Source organism: Canis lupus, chromosome 23 (assembly GCF_003254725.2).
Source record: "Canis lupus dingo isolate Sandy chromosome 23, ASM325472v2, whole genome shotgun sequence".
Lineage (NCBI taxonomy): Eukaryota > Metazoa > Chordata > Mammalia > Carnivora > Canidae > Canis > Canis lupus.
In genome coordinates this window covers 40,321,159-40,343,519 of record NC_064265.1, presented here as the reverse complement: position 1 = coordinate 40,343,519, position 22,361 = coordinate 40,321,159, and the positions used below count along the sequence as shown (strand labels likewise).

The following is a 22,361-nucleotide window of genomic DNA, read 5'->3' as shown; positions in this document are numbered from 1 at the left end:
GGGAATACTTTTTTTAAGATTTTATTTATTTATTCATGAAAGACACACACACAGAGAGGCAGAGACACAGGCAGGGGGAGAAGTAGACTCCCTGCTGATTCTCTACACATTGAAGTTTCCAAGTATGGTCTAAATTATCATTCTTCATACCTGTTAGACTATGCCTTCACCCTAAAGAGTATTTTAGCCATCTGAGTATTTTTGTTTCTTCTTTTGAAATGAAGCCAAAAAGCATTACCAGCAACAATGTTTGCTGCTCAAACGTGTCCCACTCCTTAAATATATATGTGCATGTGTAAACATGCCAAAAGAAAAAAAAAAAGCACACACATATATATAGGCTTTGTGTTAAACACACGATTTTGTTTTATTTGATGCTTTTTTCCCAGAAGCTGTGAAGAGAGCTTCTCAAGAAAAGTTGTCTGCCCCACAGTTTCATAGACAGTAGTCAGTGGACACTAATGGAAGAAAAGAGGAATAGGGCTTATTCCAGCATCCTAAAGTTCTCCTTAAAATCACAAGTCCAACTTCTTTCTTCTGTCAGTGGATAGAGACTTTCCATCAGGGGCTCCCGCAGTGACATTAGGTGGGAGGGGTGGGAGCACATTACTGAGCTGTCAGGTAGAGGGCAGCTCCTCCCTTTCTAGGAGGGAAATTGAGTATGTGGTTGTGGTTCTTATCAGTTGTTACCAGATGTGCTCAGCTGTTTCACTCTCCATTTTATCCCAACTAATCAATTAACCTTGCTCAAAATCAAACCAACACTCAAAACGTTCAACAAAGTGCTTACATTTTTATGCTTAAAGCTAATTTAGCCAATAGTCCTGGGATGCTCCAAGGCAAGCCTCATTCCATGAAACAGGCTCAGGGAGATTTTTTTAAACATTTTTCCTAGTATAGTCATGGACCCTTGAATAATTGTCTTATTTTCTTCCAATCTCTGTGTGCATCTATATAAAATGAAGAGAATATTCCACTCTGCGATTATCAAATGAAAAAACGTGTTTAGAAGTCTTGTGAAAAGTACAAAACATTATGCTAATGTAAAACATTTAAAATATATCTTGAACAAAGGGAATGTAAAGGAGATTAAGAGAAAACCAGTTAATTACAAACTCACTCTTTGCTAATACTAAATGTCAAGCCAAAATAATTAACCAAACATGCACAATTTATTATATCTCCTCCTTGTACTCATTTGTAATGAAACTATTTATTTTATTTATTTTATTTAAAGTGTCTATACCACACTTTAAAATAGAATCAAAGGAGTTTGACCCCTGGCAATGGGGGATGAGCTAACTGATAAAGCAGTTTTTATTAGTAAGAAATCCTGGTGTCAATGCCCACAGTGATGACAAAGTTTAGAGTTTCAGGTGGGCTTAAGAGTTTCTAAGAATGTCTTTCCAAGGTTAGCCAAATTATTCAATCATATTTTCAAAGGAGAGTAAAATTAAAAAGTTATTCAAATATACTTTGTCCTTCTTGGCACTTTTAATAGTTGATACGTTTTGTTTCTTTTGTTTTCTTTTCTTTTGTTGTTTTGTTTTGTTTTTACAAAATGGAAAAAAGAAATGGAGTCAGGAAGCAAGCACCAGCTAGAAACAAGACCACAGGTCATTACCTGTATTGATGGTATATTTATAATTTCTCCATTTTATGATTTAGAACCAGAGGAAATGGAAGAAACAACTGCAGCAAGTTTTATGTGTGTGCACATATACACACAGCTCTGTAGGGCAAACTCCCCTGTGCCTATTCTACTTTGTGGAGAAATACATGAATCATATAGTAGAGAAGCATTCTGAAGTAATTTTGTTGTGGAGATCAGTTGCTTATTATGATCAGCCTCACTATTCAAGTAGATTATATTCCTCTTGTCCCCGTCTGTACTAAATTGGGAAACACAGGTAAAAGAAATGTAGACATCAACATATCACCATTAGCACTAATAAAACCTAACTTGTAGGATATGGCTAAGGGGTATGGTCAATGAACTCGTAAGCTCTCTTGTTTTCCCCATTCTATCCCACCAAGTCTAGACCTTGGACAGTTCATCTGCCTACATCTCCAGTGCTTAAAACACAGTAGTAGAATAACTCCATCCAAGTAAGAATTGGAGGTCACTCACTTCTCCTCATCATGTGGCATGGTAAGGAGTAGAACAGAAGACCAGCAGTATGACTTTGGGGGAGGCCATCCATAAGTACCCATGAGGAGTGGGAAGAAGTAATCTCCTAACCAAGAACTACACACACATATCCCAACATATATTAAAACACACATCTATCACAGAAAACTGACTCTGTTGAGTGATATTGAATCCACTGATTTTTTTTTTATAATGCCTATGTAAAGGAAGCCAGGGGGGAAATTGTGGTAATTTCTTATATTTGTGTAGTATTGTAGAATTGACAAAAAAAGTTTCACAAATTAATTTATTAGATAAATCTCAAATCCTTGAGGATTGTAACATGGAAACTACACTTTCCACCCTTCAACAGCTATGCCACAATGCCATTTTCAAATAGAACTGTGGGATGGGTAATACATGAGATTTGCAAAATAGCATTTCAAAGAGATCTTGTAAATGGCATTTACAAATCACAAGTAAAACCAAGACTGGATTTGCATGTCTTGTATTTTCATCACACAATTTATTGTCTCTAATTTTATGAAATATACATTAAAGAGAATATTGCTCATAAGTTTTCTTAAAGATTTATTTCTATGTTTCTGAAATTAAGTTTTTGTGTGATACCATTCCCCCCAAAGATAAAGTAAAAAAGTAGTTTCATAGTCTAAGAGTAGTTTATTATCTCCAATGTAAGCATCTGGGGGAATGTGAGGACACCTCAGTCCCAATGATGAACTTTTTTTTCCCTTTGTCAATGCCATTGTGGACTAAAGAACACCTGCATAGTTGTGGCCATTCTATCATCAGCTCAAGCAACACTGAAGAGTTGCTGTAAGTTACTATGTTTTCAAGTGCATGGTGCAAATATGCCATTTTCATTTTAGCTGCTTAATATATTGCAAAACCAATGCAGAATTTTGTTGCTCACAGGCATGTCAGGTTTCAAAAGCAACTTACTTCTATTTTTAGTTTATTATATGTGCTTAAGAGTTGTCAAAGTTTTCAAAACTAATTCATATTTGCATAATCTGGTAGGTAAGGCATATTTTAAGGACAAATTGCTTCCTTTCTAGAGTGAATCTCTTCAAGTATTAGAATATGAAATTCTAGATTATATGGTCGGTTTTCTGGATTTGAAACAGTTCAGAAATTTATTAGGAGGTTTGGTTGTCTTGGATAATACCATAACAAGATATAGTAACCCCTCCTATGTAATAAATCTGAATGCTCAGGATAGTTTTGTAGTAGCCTAAGTGTAATGCATCATTACCCCAAGGCTCTACTTTCTCCAATTTATGTGCATTCTGCTGGTTGAATCAAATTGATGAAAAGCCTATTTTCTCAGAACATAACAAACTAACATGAACCTTTCTACGGCTGCAAATATATTTAAGAAAATATATAAATCATTGCTTGTGTGAGATTAAGGCTAATTTAAGCTCACTATCTAGAAACCCTCGAGGACCTTTTTTTTTTTTTCTTTCAGTCACTGTAAAGTAAGGTGCCTCGTTAATGTAGTTTAATCAATTCTTAGCGGTTCAAGGCTATAATGTAGCCTAAATAGCAATAGCTTCGAAGGGGGAGTGAGGCATGGAGTGGATAGTAAGACCTTTCAAATTTCCCCACTGTTCGTACTCCACAGAGATATATTCTCAAAAAATGAACTGAGATCACTTTTATTAAAGGTGTATAATTCTTTTTAGAATTGCTCATGAGCCATGCAATATTCTGGATGGAGTAATTAATGATTTTGTGTAAATTTCAAAATTTAAACTATAGGTACACAGTGATCAATTGACTTTTTCTTCTAAGTGGCATCAGATTTGTTATATATTTTCTCCTTGTCTTCCTTTTGGAAAAATAAAGATTTGTTTTATATTGGGGTATTCAACTGGAGACCAAAATTTTGGCTGTAGCTGATTCACTGTAATTTAAAAATGACTGGATCCCTTGCTTAGTGTGTTTATTCCTGCTGTTAACTGGCTGATTTAACCAGTTGTGTTGTAGATATTTTATATGGTAGGGATGAAAGGGTTTCTAGTATTCTCATTCATTCACTTATTCTTCCAAGAGGCAACGGTTTTGTGGCTACTCTATGTCAGTATTTCTTTGAAAGATCAGTGTTCTCATCCCAGTGGTGTCCACAGGGTAGTAAGCACAGGACTCTTCACTCTTTTTGGTGAGTGAAAGTAACAGGAGGGAAATTGAAGATGACACTCAGCTATCAAAATATCAATGTGAGACAGTATCTTAAGTATGCATAAAACTATATTGCTTAATTATCACACACATCAATATATCAGATAAATATGCATATACACAGATGGTCCCAACTTAAGATGGTTCAACTGATGCTTTTCAACTTTATAATGGTTTGAAAGTCATATAAACTTAGTAGAAACCATACTTTGAATTTTAAATTTTGATTTTTTTCCCAGGCTAGTGACATGTGGTATAATACGTACTGTCTTATGATGCTGGGCAGTGCACAAGCCACAGCTCCCAGTCAGGCATGTAGTCCTGAAGGTGAACAATCAATTTACTTATGACTCTTTTGTTTCTTATTCTCAGTATAGTATTCAATAAATTACATGAGATTTTCAATACTTAATTATAAGATAGGCTTTGTATTAGATGATTTTGCCCAGCTGTAGGCTTATGTAAGTATTCTGAGCACATTTAAGGCAGGCTAGAATAAGTTACAATGTTCAGTAGGTGAAGTGTATTAAATGCATATTTCACTTACAATATTTTCAACTTACAATGGATTTATCAGGACATAACCCTGTTGTAAATTGAGGAAGGTCTCTGTGTGTCTGTTTATAAACATTCAACTGCTTCAGAGATATTCAACTTAGAAATCTGCTTTCATCCTTGATTCATTCTTCCTTCTTACATTATTGTGATGTCAATTCCACTTAATGCTACTCTTTGACAGACCCTCTCATGGTCTCTTTCTAAACTATTTTAGTGTCCTGCTAAATACTTGCCTCTACTTCAATTCATTTGCCTGTTCAAACTATTCCCCTGCTCTCTTATATGTGTGCACGCGCACACACACAAACACATACATACAGAATGAAATCATTTTAATAAAAGATATGATTAAATCATCCCGCTACTTAAAAACCCTTAGTACCCTTATAAACTAAAATTTAAATACTTTAACACCATCAAGCTCAGTCCCAACAAACCTCTCCTGATAGAACTGTGATAATTATTTTGTGTCTCTCAACTTCTAACACACTGACATTTTCATTCTTCTTTAAATATGTTGCACATCAAGACACAAGAGTGTTAATATTCTCTAACTCTTATCTCTCTGATGAATATTAACTGTATTTGAAGCTCTTTCCCTGGGGAGAAAAATCTTCAAGGCAGTAGTAAAGGTTTTCTTATCTGTTTTCCCACAAATAATTTATGGGTTAATTCATTCAATCAATCTATTATGCATTCACTATTTATCATGGGCCTACGATGGGTAGGACATGACACAAAGTAAGCTCTAGCAAAAACTATAGTATAAAACAAAAAATATGTGGTCTCTGCCTTTTTGGAGCTTACAATGAAACAGAGAAGAAACGCCATAACCAAATTAGCAAACAAAAAGTATTTTATTGGAAATTATAACAAGTTGCTATAAGGAAAAAGATACAGGGTGAGACAGACAAAATAGGGCAAGGATGAATCCACTGTAGACTAGGAGAACTAGGCTAATCTATGTTCATGCTGCACAAGCCAGGAGTAAATGCAGTGAGGAAAGCTAGTTCAGCTGGAGCATAATTCCAAAAGGTTGGAATGTCTGAGACAAAGTTGGAGAAGATGCAGGATCTGAGGCAGTGAGGCCCAGTAGATGTTAGAGTCTACCTCAGTGTTAGAGGGTCTCATTGAAAGGTGATGGGATGACACTGAAGGTCTAGGAGAGATAATTAAAGACAACAACAACAACAATCTGGCTGCCATAGGAAAAAAGAGGCTAAGTGGGAGGAAAATCGGAAGCCAGCACCAGTCAGGAAGCAACTGTAGTCTTGTAAGATGAAGATAATGCTACACAGATTCAAGACAATAGAGATGAGAAGAGGGGCAAAGTGGAGCTTACATTGAACAATGAATGTCTACTGAATTGAGTGCAGAGACTAGTAAACAGATGAACTAAATGTAGACATCAGGAGTGAAATAAGGGATTGTCAAATTCATCTTAAATATTCTCAAGCTTCAGAGATGTCAGGCAGAAAATGGAAATAGGAAGATGTAACTTCTTTGGTCCTTACTGTGTTCGGACACACAAAAAAATTAGAAACAAGCAGAGAAATAAGCCATGTTTTAGTTTAGGAGTTAGATTCTCAGTGTACCTTGTGTGAAGGAGACAAATAGCCTTTATGAGCATTTGAAACAGCCAGGAAGCACTCACTTAGACACGGAGGATAACGTATCCCTAAAGTGAGAGGGCTGTGTGTTTTGATTGAGTTAAATTAGTACAAAACTTCAGAGACCAGCTGCGGTAGAAGCAGATAAATTGTCCAATGGAGAGGGTCACAAAAAGTCTTTAAGAAAAGCTTATGGTTTAATGGAGTTGTTCGAAGTATGTCAGAGAATGTGTGTACATGTAGTTCTAAAATATCCTTGTTGAACACATACACTTTAAGGTTTCAGATTAGTTGTAAACAGTGTTGCTGGGAGGAAACATTAATTGTTAAGTAAATGAACTTTACTGCCCCACTTTGGGTTACATTGTGGAAGTTCACCTGCAAGTTCAGTCTTGAAGGTGAGCTTCTGCAATTTCAGTTATTTGCTTTTTCTTAGTTTACACTGTCCTCTACATAAGGCATATCTCTCCATACCAGAAATCACAAGGGCCTCTCACCTCTGTTTCACTTCTGAAGCATGACTGCCTATTTTGTTGATGTGCTTGATAACCATGGCCTCTTTTTTAATTTCACCATCTCTATTTGGTTAAACTCGATCCAGTCATTTCTTCCTAAGGCTGAAATAAATAGATAGAAGCTTTATTTCATTTATTGGGGAAAATTGTTGCACGTGCTTTTTAGAGCATACATAAGAAACTAGATCCATTAATTTAAATATGTTTTATAGTTTTGCGTATATTCTTAGAAAACATGACTTTTCAATCACAAGTTAACACTTTAGTCAGGAAGGCCATATAAATCCTAGTTGCTAAAAATAACAGTGCCTTTACCCAAACAGCAGGCACATAAATTATGGAAAAATAAGGAAAATATGAAGTGTTAGGATCAATCTTATCTTTGACGATAGCTCCAAATGTCAAGTATGACTGTTAATAAGAAGCTGAGAGATTCTCTGTCTTTTGATCAACAAGCCTGCCAGAATTAGGGTTGGTTCACTCTTTATTAGACAGACAAGCTGATGAAATTTAGGGTGATTTATCCATATCCAGATACCCCAAAGCAGCTGATTCTTGTCCACCTTGAGACTGATCAGGCTCATTGTGAACATTTACAGGGCCTAGGACAAGAGCACAGGTGGAGGCCCACATACTAGAGGCCTAAATAAATAGTTATCAATTAAGCCAACACACTTCTTAATAATTATGCTCTACCTCCTATCTCGATAAAGTACATTGTCATAATGTCAAAATTTCTACTTTCTTTTTAGCTTTGGTCTTTTCTGAGCTTTACTTGCATATTTTTTTTTTTTTATTTTCCTCTAACTGCACTTATACTCATTCTCAATGATTTAAAGGGTTAAACATAAAATGTAACTGTATTCAAAGGGTAAAAGTCTGAATCTATTTTAATCAAAGATTAATAGTCAGTTTAAAAATTTCTAAAAAAATCTGGGATGCCTGGATGGCTCAGTGGTTGAGCATCTGCCTTTGGCTCAGGTCCTGATCCCGGGATCCGGGATCAAGTCCCACATCAGACTCCATGTGGGGAACCTGCTTCTCCCTCTGTCTCTGCCTCTCCGTATTCATTCCCTACGTGACCACAGCTACTCTAGTCTTTAAAATGTCTTCTATTTGTGGGCAGCCCCGGTGGCTCAGTGGTTTAGCACCGCCTTCAGCCCAGGGCGTGATCCTGAAGACCTGGGATTGAGTCCCACATCAGGCTCCCTGCATGGAGCCTGCTTCTTCCTCTGCCTGTGTCTCTGCCTCTCTTCCTCTCTGTGTCTCTCATGAATAAATAAATGAAATCTTTAAAAAATAAATAAAAAATTCTAAAAAAAAATAAATAAAAATTTCTAAAAAATCAAAATTCTTTATGTTTAAATTATTTTCTTCTAAAATATTCAAAATTTCTATTAATTCTCATAGATAATATAGAAAATATAAGTGAAGAAAATGAAAAAGTAAAATTATCTGGTTTAATTTCATGTAATTAAGATTAGATTAAATTACTTCAGAAAGATTAAACTATCTGCGAGTCTATTAATTATATATCTAGCTGCCAATATAAAAATCAGTAATATTCTTTATGTATTCAGGGGCTGTCAAACTAATTTTTCTATTTAAAAATGCACAGTATATATTTTAGGTTTAGGGCCATACAGCTCTGTTACAACTAACTACTCAGCTCTGTCACTATAACATGAAAGTCACACGTATGGTACATGAATGAATGATAATGGCTGTGTTGCCAAAAGAAACTACTTCCAGGCATAGACAGCAGGCCAGATTTTATCAGTGGGCCATAGTTTCCTGATTTCTGGTTTAGAATCACATATATGCAAATTTATGAATAACTTGAATTGTTTAATATTGGAATAATGTTTCTCCAGCTCTCATGCACAACAGTTGAAATACCACAGTAATTCATGAGGACTTTCATAACCACAAATTGGAACATAAAGAGTTAAAAGAAAATAAAGAGGGGAATCTCTTGTAACCATATTACTGAAATTAAGGGATTTGTCAAGGTAATTAATTTGATTTTTCTCTTATCAGCACTTAGGCTGTTCAAATCCTTTCAGGCTGTCTCTGAGGTAGGGGCAGCACAACCTATAAACCTTCATGGTAATAGAAGCAACTTAATTTTAGTTTGTGGATGTAGTCTAGAGAGGGTGAGAGTTTTCCTTGAATGGTGTGGGTCATTATTTCTGGTAAAATTGTGCCAGCCCTAATAACCAAATCCTGAGTGACCAAAGTTCCCATGTGTTTGTTAATAAATTTGTGTGTGTGTGTGTGTGTGTGTGTGTGTGCATGTGTGCGTGTGCTTTCCTTCTTGCCTGCAAGTGGACTCAGCAGAGATCAACGTATTCCAGAAAACAGCCTAATGGAACTGTGACCGTATCTTGGTTCTTCTACATGATACCTGTGTGACCCAGGGAGTATTTCTTAGAATCAATGGACTCTAAAAACAACTTAAACATTACTTGTTCTGATTAAATGTATACAAAGACCTTGTATTTGTTCTGAAAAGTAATAAGAATTCAATATCTATTTGCTGACACAGATATCTCTGCTCTCCAGTTCATCTTTTAAAAGCTGACAGATTAGCTTTCTCCAAACATCACGGGGTTCAGAATAGCAGAGTGGAAAAAATAAACATGAGACCATAACTGTAACAGAAATTCAGGCTTTTTCATTTGAAATATAATTAGGCTTACCTGATCTAAAACTAAGTTACATGATATCATCCTGTGACATTTTATGCACACTTCACATACCACTCTGGGCCTGTTATAGTGCACTTCTACTGATGTCTGTGACTCAAACTACATTCCGAAATATCATGATCCCGGACAGCTGCTCTGGGTAAAGAAACACAGTGATAATCGCCACAGGGTAGGGCAGGACATATGGAAAGGATGCCATAAAAACTGAAGTTTTTTATGAAATGCCAAAATATATATAAAATCATTTAAAATTATTCATGAGATGAAACTGAGTTTGAGTAACAGATGCCCAAACGTAGTGTGTGTCCAGATTAAAATGACCTTTACTCTTGAATCTGTTGTTATAATACAAGAGCGAGATCACACTGCTGATAATGGTGGCTACCAGTTCCAGAAACCCTCTGTCTTAAAGCAAAGGGAACATTACTACATGCCAAAGATCAGAAACTTGTTGCCACCTCATTCGTTGTCTTCTTCAATGTTAATATCAACAATGATTAGGAAAATGAGGTTCAAAAGATTTCATTTTTTTGTGTGTGTATAAAGATAAAGGACACTAATCTAAGTCTGGCAGAATCCAAAACCCATCCCTCATAGCCCAGTACTATAAAGTAATCACTGAGCTGAACCAATGAGATTGGGCTGTAATTGTAATTTCAGCCACTATGGAGGGCAGAACCAGCTTCAAACTCAGTGTTGAGTGGTGGTCAGAAATATTCCCTCTACCTCTTCTAGTTATCTTCCCTATTCCTGTGACTCTGTGGTCTCTTTTCTCCCAGTTTGCAACTTGTTTCATGCAAACATACAGATTCTTGGTTGGTTTACTAGGTGGAAGTCTCATTATACTGTTGGTATCTTAACACATTACTCCTTCCTGACTTGTAAACAACCAGTAGGTTGCTTCTGGCTTATTTTTATAAAGAGCTCCAGAAGATATTTTTTAAAAATTCTTTGGAGATGGAAAAAGATTGACAATAGTGGAATTAAAGGAATAAAGGAATTAAGTGGCATGTGATAGGGGTAAAAGTTGTGAATGGTATGATTTCCTGAAATATTTGTATTATATTTGTAATATGTAGTGCACTTATTTACAATGCAGAAACCCAGCTTTACCTTATATTAGGCCACTAGCAGATGTTTTGAGTACAGAGAAGAGTTACCATTCTTGGTCTCTTAAGAGCTTGACATTTTTTCAGTGCGATGAATTCCATGTGCCCTATTCCCAGATGTCTTATTGTTATCTATGACCTTTTCACTGGATTATATAACTCTTCTATCACAGAGGCTACTCAAATTAAACAACTCTGTAACCAGTTACTGTCTTTTACAAGCAAGGTAAGCAATAAATACTATACCTGTGTATTAAAAAGTTAAATACCAGCAATAAAATTTTTTGCCATTTTTTGCAGTATTAAAAAGAAAAAAAAAACTATGTGATCTATTGGTTAAGTTAGATTTTGGATTTAATATCTATTAATTCCATGAGAGGCAGCACTATTCCCCAAACTAGTGATGATCAGATGGATAATGTGACAAGTTCTCTCAATTGTGTCTTTCAATTTGAAAAAGTGTGGCCTCTCATGTGTCATTATAAAGGGCACCTTTAATTCCCTCTCCCATACCTTTTCAGTATTTACATTAGCAACATTGCACCTTAATTGTATTTTATAAAGCCCAAGACTCATTTAAATGCCTGAAAATTATGCCAAAGGGATTTCATTTACCACTGGCTGTGTAAGGGATAGAGTTATACAACCCCTATTAATGCTAATGGGAGTTCATGAATAAATCTTCAAAAATCCAGAGAAAAATGTATCCCAAGAAGGACATGAAATGAAGACAATAGGCTCACCAGAGCAAAATTAAATGGCAGTTTGATTTTCTGAGCTAATACCTCATAAAAATAGAAGTCATTTGCACTTGAAATCATTTAAGGATAGTGATTTCTTTAGTAAGAATTCACATATCTCTTTGACAACTTCTCTCACATAATTTGCACAAAGAGCAATTTTTATTATTGGCGATAACCTATAGCTTTCCAATATGGAATGACCTGAGGGCCTTCTATATAGTATTCCAGTTCCTCATAATTGTTATGGAATGACGATTGAGATGATAAAATACATTCCTAGAAATAAATCACCATGAAATTATATGATTGTAGTTTTAATACTACATATTAAAAGGTACTATCTATGTGAACTTCCATAGGTAATAGAATGTAACATTTTTATGTTCCTCATGGTAAATGGTACAGCTATTAAAAAAAATATGGTGGCAGTCTTTTAAAACTAAAATGTGATTATAAACATTAAACAAGTCATTCTCGGGGGATCCCTGGGTGGCGCAGCGGTTTGGCGCCTGCCTTTGGCCCAGGGCGCGATCCTGGAGACCCGGGATCGAATCCCACGTCGGGCTCCCGGTGCATGGAGCCTGCTTCTCCCTCTGCCTGTGTCTCTGCCTCTCTCTCTCTCTCTCTCTGTGACTATCATAAATAAATAAAAAAATAAAAATAAAAAAAAAATAAACAAGTCATTCTCATCAGGTTTCCAATATGTTAAAAAAAACCTATAAACTGTTGAGATTTAAACTTTTTAAAATGATTCTTCTATTTGTTCGTTTGCTTATTTATTTTATGCAGAACTAACTTGTTTTTATGGAGCAACTGGGACTTTTTCCATAAATGATTTTGGTGTTTCATTATTTTAAGAGTTGTCTCCATAAACATTAAAAATGGAAATACAAGTATATTCAAAGCCAAATTTATGTACACTAACATGATCATCTTTTGTTGAAATTGGTTCTATGTAAATTTACTAGCCTTTACTAAAATTATATTTTATAAATATGTCAATAAAAATGAGTGACTTTTGAATATAGAATACTGTTTGCTAGAAAATGATGGAGTCAATATCTCTCCAAACAATGGATGTTTTAGTATTTCAATTCTTAGGACTGTATATAGACTATTCATTTTCCTAGTCAAATTCTTTTATGATATAGAGGTTTACTACATAATGTACTTCAACTTTTTTTCCCTTCCAATTGTATTAGTCTCTTTCTTTTTCGTAATCTCTTCCAGCATTAATTATTTCAGTTTGCAATGTAAGGAATCCACTTCAAATGTTGCCCAGCTATGAGCACGGTCTTTCCCTTTACCGGAACTCAAGGATTAAGACTCTTGGTTCTTATTTTTTATATTCCAGTCCCAGAAGTAGTTTTCATTGTAGAAGTTATTTGCAAGCCATCTTATGCTTTTTAGCACTAGTCTACAACCAGGCTCTAGCTTTTCCAGGACACTACACACTATGGATTTAAATATATATTAAACTATGAGGAATTTTCTCATTAGTTTAGACACATTTTATTTTTAGACTACTAACATGACCTGTTTCTTTCTTAAAAAGCATGTCTCTTTTCCAAATAAGTCAAGGTCAAAATAAATGAAGAGTTCAAGATGGCATCAGTCCCTTTTGTCTAAGTCCTGATATTGTGTGGATGAAGAGCAGCAGTCAGTTTTCCAGCTTAATACCCAAATTCATTAACATTTTTCCATTTCTAAACCATACTTAAAAGCATATATCCTGACCACTGCTGTGGTCATCAAGACAGTGTGGTACTGGCACAAAAACAGACACATAGATCAATGGAACAGAATAGAGAATCCAGAAGTGGACCCTGAACTTTATGGTCAACTAATATTCGATAAAGGAGGAAAGACTATCCATTGGAAGAAAGACAGTCTCTTCAATAAATGGTGCTGGGAAAATTGGACATCCGCATGCAGAAGAATGAAACTAGACCACTCTCTTTCACCATACACAAAGATAAACTCAAAATGGATGAAAGATCTAAATATGAGACAAGATTCCATCAAAATCCTAGAGAAGAACACAGGCAACACCCTTTTTGAACTCGGCCACAGTAACTTCTTGCAAGATACATCCACGAACACAAAAGAAACAAAAGCAAAAATGAACTATTGGGACTTCATCAAGATAAGAAGCTTCTGCACAGCAAAGGATACAGTCAACAAAACTAAAAGACAACCTACAGAATGGGAGAAGATATTTGCAAATGACATATCAGATAAAGGGCTAGTTTCCAAGATCTATAAAGAACTTATTAAACTCAACAGCAAAGAAACAACCAATCCAATCATGAAATGGGCAAAAGACATGAAGAGAAATCTCACAGAGGACGACATAGACATGGCCAACACGCACATGAGAAAATGCTCTGCATCACTTGCCATCAGGGAAATACAAATCAAAACCACAATGAGATACCACCTCACACCAGTGAGAATGAGGAACATTAACAAGGCAGGAAACCGCAAATGTTGGAGAGGATGCAGAGAAAAGGGAACCCTCTTACACTGTTGGTGGGAATGTGAACTGGTGCAGCCACTCTGGAAAACTGTGTGGAGGTCCCTCAAAGAGTTAAAAATAGACCTGCCCTACAACCCAACAATTGCACTGCTGGGGATTGACCCCAAAGATACAGATGCAATGAAACGCCGGGACACCTGCACCACGATGATTATAGCAGCAATGTCCACAATAGCCAAACTGTGGAAGGAGCCTTGGTGTCCATCAAAAGATGAGTGGATAAAGAAGATGTGGTTTATGTATACAATGGAATATTGCTCAGCCTTTAGAAATTACAAATACCCACCATTTGCTTCGACGTGGATGGACTGGAGGGTATTATGCTGAGTGAAATAAGTCAGTCAGAGAAGAACAAACATTATATGGTCTCATTAATTTGGGGAATATAAATAATAGTGAAAGAGAATAGAGGGGAAAGGAGAAGAAATGGATAGGAAATATCAGAAAGGGAGACAGAACATGAAGACTCCTAACTCTGGGAAACGAACTAGGGGTGGTGGAAGGGGAGGAGGGCGGGGGGTGGGGGTGACTGGGTGACAGGCACTGAGGGTGGCACTTGACGGGATGAGCACTGGGTGTTATTCTGTATGTTGGCAAATTGAACACCAATAAAAAAAATACATTTATTATTTTAAAAAAGTAAAAAAAAATAGAAATGAAAAAGAAAAAAAAAAAAGAAAATCATATATGAGGTCACACCATCCTCATGACAGTCCAGCATAACAACCATGTCATCTGGATTCATGTTTTCAGCAATAATGAACCAGTAGTTTTTGAAATCAGCAAGGATGTGCATGATTTGTTCTGTAGCCCCTGTCATAAAAGGCTTTATCCTTTCTGGCCTCTGTTCTTCAAGTTTGCTTTTGATTGATTTCATATAATCTTTGATATACTTCTTGTTGGCTTCCTCTCTGAAGCTGGTTTCCATCACTTGCAGAGAGTGCAAATGATGGTTCATGACAACATCAATGTTAGTGATTACTATGCCTTTGGTACCTTCACCCTTGGGACCTTCAGTGGAGACATTTTCACCAATGAGTGAGTCAACATGCTACCCTCTGTTCTACTAATCATCTTCCCTTCCACCTCCCGGCACAGCCCATCCAAGATCTCCTAGATCTTGTAGATGTTGGAGAACATCTCACTGTTGCTTATGAGGTCCCAATAGATGATCATGACTGTGGCTAGAGAGAGACTATAGTGGTGCTAGCTTAGAGGTGTGGAACTTTGTAATTGTGACCGAACGTGGTGCAGCCAGAGTGGCAACCAGGGGTAGGAAAATGGGAGCGGAAAAGCAATGCATCTCAAGTTTTAAATGTTATCTGTATAAGATGATTAATAAATAATTTATTTAAAAGGTCAGGTGCACAAGAATTTTATTAAAATATATCTGTCAAGATGAGGTTTTGGTTCTTTTTTAATTTATTTTTATTATTATTTTTCTTTTTTTTTTGTTTTGGTTCTTTTAAATGACAAACATAACAAAACAAAATATTTCAACTGTAAAAATATACTACACATACAACATATGTAGGTTTGTATTCTTTAAAATATTATTTGGACTTTTTTTTTACCATAAATTGAACTTAGCACTGGATGTAGAAATTATATTTGTTAAGATTCAACATTATCACACCCACTGAGTTGCTTATTTTTATTTTTAAATTTTTTTTAGAAACTGTTTATTTTCCATCAACCTTCTTTCCATTTTGTTGCTTCTGTGGAAGAGCAGCTTAAGACCACTTCGTGGTTGTTCCTCCCCATTCAGTGGCCGGAGCCGTGGGAGCTGCAGACCAATCTTCAGTGGCTGGCTGAGCGCTCCAGTCTTCAGGAGGGAACTGCTGAATAGGCACAGGGGACACCTGCACGCCTTCAGACCAGTCTGCAACTTCAGGCTGAGTAGCAGTGAACTCAGGAGCTGGAGCCATCCATTCACCCTGAAATTCCTCCTTAGTCACAGCCTTTTCAGCAGCGGCCTGTTCTTCCTTTTCAATCTCTTCAGGATCTCTGTAGAAGTAGAGATCAGGCAAGACTTCCCATGGGTGCTCACGGGAAATGGTGCCACACATGTGCAGGACTTCCCGGGCCAGCATCCACCACATGAGACCCACTGAGTGAGCTCCCTTGTTGTTGCAAGGGATGGCAATGTCCACGTAGCGCAGAGGAGAGTCTGTGTTACACAGAGCAACGGGAGGCAGGTTAACGTAAGATGCCTCTGTGAGAGGCTGGTGGGCAGCCCTGGGATCAGTAACCACCAGAAGCCTTGGCTCTCGGGAAGCTGCCTGGATCTGGTTAGTGAAGGTTCCAGGAGTGAAGTGGCCAGCAACAGGAGTGGCTCCAGTAGCAGCAGCAAATTTCAGCACAGCTCGCTGGTCAGTATTCCTGGATGACATAACACTGACATCAGCTGGGTTTTCAATGGCAACAATGGCACGAGCTGCCAACAGAAGCTTCTCCCAGGTTCTCTTCAGATTTATGATGTAGATACCATCACTCTTCCTTTTGTATATGTACTGTTCCATTTGGAAGTCATGGCAGGTGCCATCTAAGTGGGTTCCTGCTGCAAGGAATTTGAGGACATCCTGCTCTTTCTTTTGCAGAACATCAAGGGCTCCGGACGTTGTTAAAGTTTCCCTTTAAGTTACGTTGGGAATGCAAAACAACACCCTATGGACCCTTCCCTGGGTAGCGTGGAAAGCTGAGTTGCTTCTTAATATAAGCAAAGCAAGTAGAAGGAGAACATGGATGCCAGATGTCCTCTGGAGCCATCATTCATGGAATGCTTGCATTTAAAGTTCAAAATCTGATGACTCCCAGACACTTCACACTCTAAGTTTCCAAGGGCCAGACTGGTTGATAATACAAGTTCAAAGGGAAGAAAAAGGCATCATATGCAAACAACATTGTTAAAACCCATATTATCTGATATCCAAAACAATATAGTGAGAAGAGAAAGGGCTTTGGGGTAAGATATATAGCTTGAACCTTAGATCAGGAACTGAGAAGCACACATCTATACTTGTTGAGCTTCAGTTTCTTCATCTTATATATAAGACAAATACTATCTACCTTATAAGGTGATTAAATACAGAGATTATTTGCTAAACCCTTCTGGCTTTGTAAGTAACCAGTAGATAATAGTTACTGTTCAAGCATGTGTTGATTATACATATTAGTTGATGGTTGCTGGATAGCATCAACTTCCTTAAAGGTATAAATACATAGGAAATTGAAATTAGCTCCATGTGAATCCCTACAGTTTTATAATTCTTTTTTTTTTCAGTTTTATAATTCTTAACCTTTATTTGCTACCTTTATAATACCTCAGATTTATTCCATAAGATCAGCATCTGGTTCACCATAATCATAAATGGTAATCTTTTTGCTGTTTCCAGAATCTGATTTCTCATCTTGAGTTTGAATAGCATCTCAGATAGCAAGAGTAATAGCCACTTATCCCAAAACTCCCTAGTGAGTACTTTTGTCATGATCACACTGGGTACTCATTACATTCAAGTTGTTGATCCCAAAACTCCCTAGTTAGTACTTCTGTCATGATCAAACTGGGTACTCCTTATATTCAACTTGTTGACACAAATAACTATCAAAAGTGGAATGGAAGAGCAAAATAGTGAACTATTTTATAGAAAATAGGGAACACCATTCTACTGTTCCAACCCTCTCTTACCAAAAAAACCCAAAACCATAAAACAAAACAAAACAAAACAAAAAACAAAATGAAACGAAAACCATCTTGAAACCCAAGACACCATACACTTTAAAGGTCCAAGTGTGCTCGCTTAAGATGAATGAGGGTAGGTAGTAACTTCTTGAAATCTGGCTTGACCACTGCAGAGCTACTTCAGTTTCAGGGGAGAAACCAACACATTGGGTCTGGAGTTAGCATTGCTTAGATAAATAGAATGTGCACAGCAGCAGTTCCAGCCTGTTACCAAGGCTCTATTCATACAACGGAACTCACTTAAGGTCACTACCACTAATGGCAGTCGATGCACATGAATCCATTTCCTTATGACTCTTATTTGCATCAGCACTCCTAATTTCTGTAGCATTTCCGAGTCAATTTCATCATAAGCAAGGGCATTTGTGTTGTTATTGTTAATTCAACTGTTTTCTGAAGGCAAATATGGAACTCTGAAATACCAGAAGGAAATAAATATATAAATATTACATATTTATATATATAGTATGTAAATATAATATTTCTTCTAAATCTTTCACTCTGAAGAGTGTGCTTTACAAACCGATTTTTCAGCTTTGTCATGAGTCTTATTTTCCTTTTTCCCAAGCAAAGATAATCATAACAAAATTCTTTAACAACCCTTTCCATACTCTCTTTGATGTAGAAAGAGCCCAGCTGCAATTTATTCCCTCTTCCTTTTATCTCCTGGGAAAAGGAGAAGCTGGCTGGTTTAACCAAGTCATAACCTTCTTCACAGAGAGAAAAAAAAAATGTGTCCTACCAGATGGAATGAGTAGTAGGGAACTCTCTCTCTCTCTGAATGCTGGTGCAAGCTTCTATCTAGTCCTTCTATGTATCACACCTGTTGTATTTATTATAAAGAAACCTGTAGTATCCCAACATTGGTTTTTAGATTCACCAGAGTAGGTATATCTTCTTTACTGTGAATGTCTTAATATCAAAAGAAATATAACGATATCTGTCATCTGGAGGCCACTGCTTTCTTCACATACATTATTACTGCTTCTAAAGTGATAGTGGCCGGGAGCTTGACCAGACTCATACAAGAAAAGCTATCAAAGGGGTAAAACAGTTGCTTTATATGTTATCAGAACAATGGGTGATGACATTTGGTGACAGTGTGCAAGTATTGGGCCCGTAGCCCTCGTGGTAATAAACATGAGCAACAGTAAAAAGCAATCATGTGCTAATCTTCTTTTCAGTTTAGTAATCATTTTTTCGATGATACTTTATGGATATAACTTCATTTTGCTATTTTTAATTTGCTTTATCTATAAGAGAAATACACGTGCTGGATCATAAAGTCCAGTCAGTAGTGAAGGATATAACATGAAAATGAAAGTTTACTATCTTCCACTCAGAAACACTTTTAAATATTCTATTTTTAGGAGCTGAAATAATTATCTCTCAAGAAATATAAATGTTACATACACACACCTATTTGTTAATTTGTCAATATTAAACATGATCTAACCATCCATAAAAGTTGACACTTGCTGTAAGTTCCATTCTTTCCTTCTATACCTCTAAATCTTCGCTAACAAAAAAAAAATAATAATAAATAAATAAATCTTCGCTAACAATATAAATTCGTATTTTTATTTATTATTCTATTGTAACCCTTATATTTGTATATAGCACAGTTAAATGGCTATTTCTTTACACAAATATCTTTTGAGAGCATATTGACTTCTAAAAGAAGGGAAAGACAGGGAGGAAGTATATTGGACTTATTTATTTTGCATATTAATACACTTGCTTGCTTATTTGTTTTATTGTATATTCTCTTAATGGAGATTTTCACTTTATGCCTAAGGCACTCTAGCTACTTAATCATCTATTTGTTATAAAGAACCCATTGTTTAAAGGCATTTTTCTGAAAATCCAAAGAATTTCTTTCTTTCTTCTCTTTTCCTTTTTTTTTTTTTAAGATTTTATTTATTTATTCATGAGAGACAGAGAGAGAGAGAGAGAGAGGCAGAGACACAGGCAGAGGGAGAAGCAGGCTCCATGTAGGGAGACTGACGTGGGACTCCATCCCAGATGTCCAGGATCACGCCTTGGGCTGAAGGCGATGCTTAAACCCACTGAGCCACCTGGGCTGCCCTTTTACTTTTTCTTTTTCTTTTCTTCCTTTCTTTTTTGTTCTTTTTTCTTATTTTTTTGGAGAGAGAGAGCACACTCTAGTGAGGGAGGGGAGTGGGGCAGAGAGAGAGGGAGAGAGAATCTTAAGCAGGATCCATGCCCAGCAAAGAGTCTGACACAGGGCTCAATCTCATGACTGTGAAATCGTGACCTGAACCGAAATCAAGACTCAGACCAATGCTTAACCGACGACACTGCCCAGGTGCCCCAGTCCAGAGAATTTCTATTTTAATTTATAGCAATTACTTTTCATTTTAGAATTATCCTTACTTTTTTTTTTTTTCTATGTTAGGCCATTTCTTGGATGCCTTGGAATCCTTAATATAGCTATATTACTCCTAAGTAAATACACAGAAAAGGCCTGTAATGGCACCATGTCTGAGCTCATGTAAGTCCAAATTAAGTCTGTTTTCCTCTTGTACTTGATTGATCATTTGACCGATATTCTGATTTCTGTGTTGTTTGTTCATTTGTCCATTTGAGTCCATGTTTTTTGTGTTGTTCTTTTTCTCCTCTCTGGTTTTGATCTTGGTCATCCATTCATGTTTATTAATTAAGAATTCTGTTATGTAATATTCGCTGATAGGGGTATTCTCTCTAGCATTGTATTTTATAGCTATTCATATTTTCTTTTTAAATATCTTCTACTTTGAAATATCAGAATCTCTTCACTTTTGTCATATCAATATATATATTTATGACATACTCTTTATAAGATTTTATAGAAACATCCATATGGCTTTTATAAATGATCAGACTGCATATTTTCCATTTCTACTGGGTCTACACCCTGTTATCAATGTTTATAACTTCCTACAGTGATTTCAAAGTAACCTTCCCATGGTCTTTTCACCCCCAGCCAGCATTCATTTATTTCACATTAGAAAAGATCCATTTTAGCAAATGATTCATTGAGTATTCCATGTCCGTTTCTGTAGTGAAATAAAGGGAGCAGAGGAGAAATGCCATTTACTTTTCTCATGTTAACTACCTTTGAAGCTCCTTGAACTACATCAATAAACACAGATCACTAAGGGATATTGACCTGAGAAGAGCATATCATGGTTTAAAGCAATTGCCTTCAGATATGGTTTCAAATGGGAAAGACTGGCTTTAAAAATGAAAACTGGTATATTGAGAAAGGTGCATTACAGCTGCCCAGCTAACCAAGTTTTCCATTAGAAAGAAGTAGAGAAGCACTAGATGCCCAAGTAACTGCTTCATTGCATTTGTTTCCTGGTAGCCTCAGGAGGTGTTATAATTACCCTGCTGGTGTGTTCCACTGGAGGACTACAGTATTCTGTTCAGGTCTGTTTCCAAAGTAATTTTTGGATTTAAAAGTAGAATAACTCAATAAGAGTTGTTCTCACTGGGAGTCATTCCAGTTCCCCCTAAGCTTCCATATAAAGACAGGATTTGAGAAACAATGAATAAGATAATCCTTTTAAATCTTTCTCTTGATTGGAAGCAGTTCAATTTATTCCAAAGGCAGATTACTGCAAAAGAAATTCTAAATTAGACTTACTTAATATGTCTTGCTCCAGGGATCTCTAGAAATATTTTGGGATATTATATTTTGATATCTAGGGGAATATATATATATGTTGTTTTAATCTGTTCAACATCTTTTACTTTTTCTTCTTATAATGAGATCTCATTTTATTTGGAAACTGTCTCCCTTTGTCCTTCCCCACAGCAGTGTGGAGGACTCCAGTCCTACAATGTCCTGACCCCTGCTCAAACGTTAGGTTGGTAGTTGAGACTGTGCTATCAACATATCCTTCCACTCTTGGTCAGCGCTACTCTGTGATCAGAATCTTTCCCTGGGATTTTTTATAAGCCCCCTTTGGTTAGAGATCTACACATAAGCTTGCCAGTTCATGAGACTGAAAACAGTACTACAGAAAAGTGAGGTTAAAAGAGGCTGTGCTGGCAGTAAGTGGCCTGTAGGCTTCTCCAGCTCTTGGAGTCTCTGCTTCTCTCTGCTCATTCCCAAAATTTCATTGCATGAATTATCCTAGTTTCCCACCACTAAATCCTATATTTTCTAAAACTGGTATGATTTTTAAATAAAAACTCCTTGTAACATATGTTAAGACATTTCATATGTCAAAAGGCAGCTTGGTAGAAAAGAAGGTGAATGAGTTTAGAATGCTGATATACACTGACTAGAATGCAGACTGTCACTATACCACCTTAGCAAGCTACTTCCCTTCTATTTGATTGTCTGCTAAAAATGTGTTAATGCTTATTTTAAAGAACAGTACATCTCAAAGTACTTATAACTAAAGGATCTCAGTAACATCACCAAGTATCTATGTTCTAAGAACCATGGAGGCAAATAACAGGAGCCCAATTAATACTATAAGGA

The 22,361-nt window shown here is 36.4% G+C and overlaps 1 protein-coding gene and 1 pseudogene across 6 annotated transcripts in view; both read right to left on the bottom strand.

Annotated features, from left to right (window-relative positions):
* Positions 1 to 18,052, bottom strand: part of LOC112661144 (40S ribosomal protein SA-like) — a 60,855-nt gene extending 42,803 nt beyond the window's left edge. The window contains exons 1-3 of one of the 6 annotated variants that reach the window (XR_004808753.2): positions 17,897 to 18,052; positions 7,002 to 7,121; positions 99 to 458 (exon numbers count right to left, since the gene is read on the bottom strand). Coding sequence is in view for 3 of the 6 variants with exons in the window: in XM_035705316.2 (XP_035561209.2) it covers positions 15,855 to 16,643 (789 nt within the window). In the remaining 3 variants the exon portion in view is untranslated. The other 5 variants (XR_004808754.2, XR_004808752.2, XM_035705316.2 and 2 more) reach the window with 5 other exon arrangements.
* LOC112661145 (translationally-controlled tumor protein-like) lies at positions 13,272 to 15,297 on the bottom strand (annotated as a pseudogene).
* Positions 18,053 to 22,361: the final 4,309 nt, after the last annotated feature.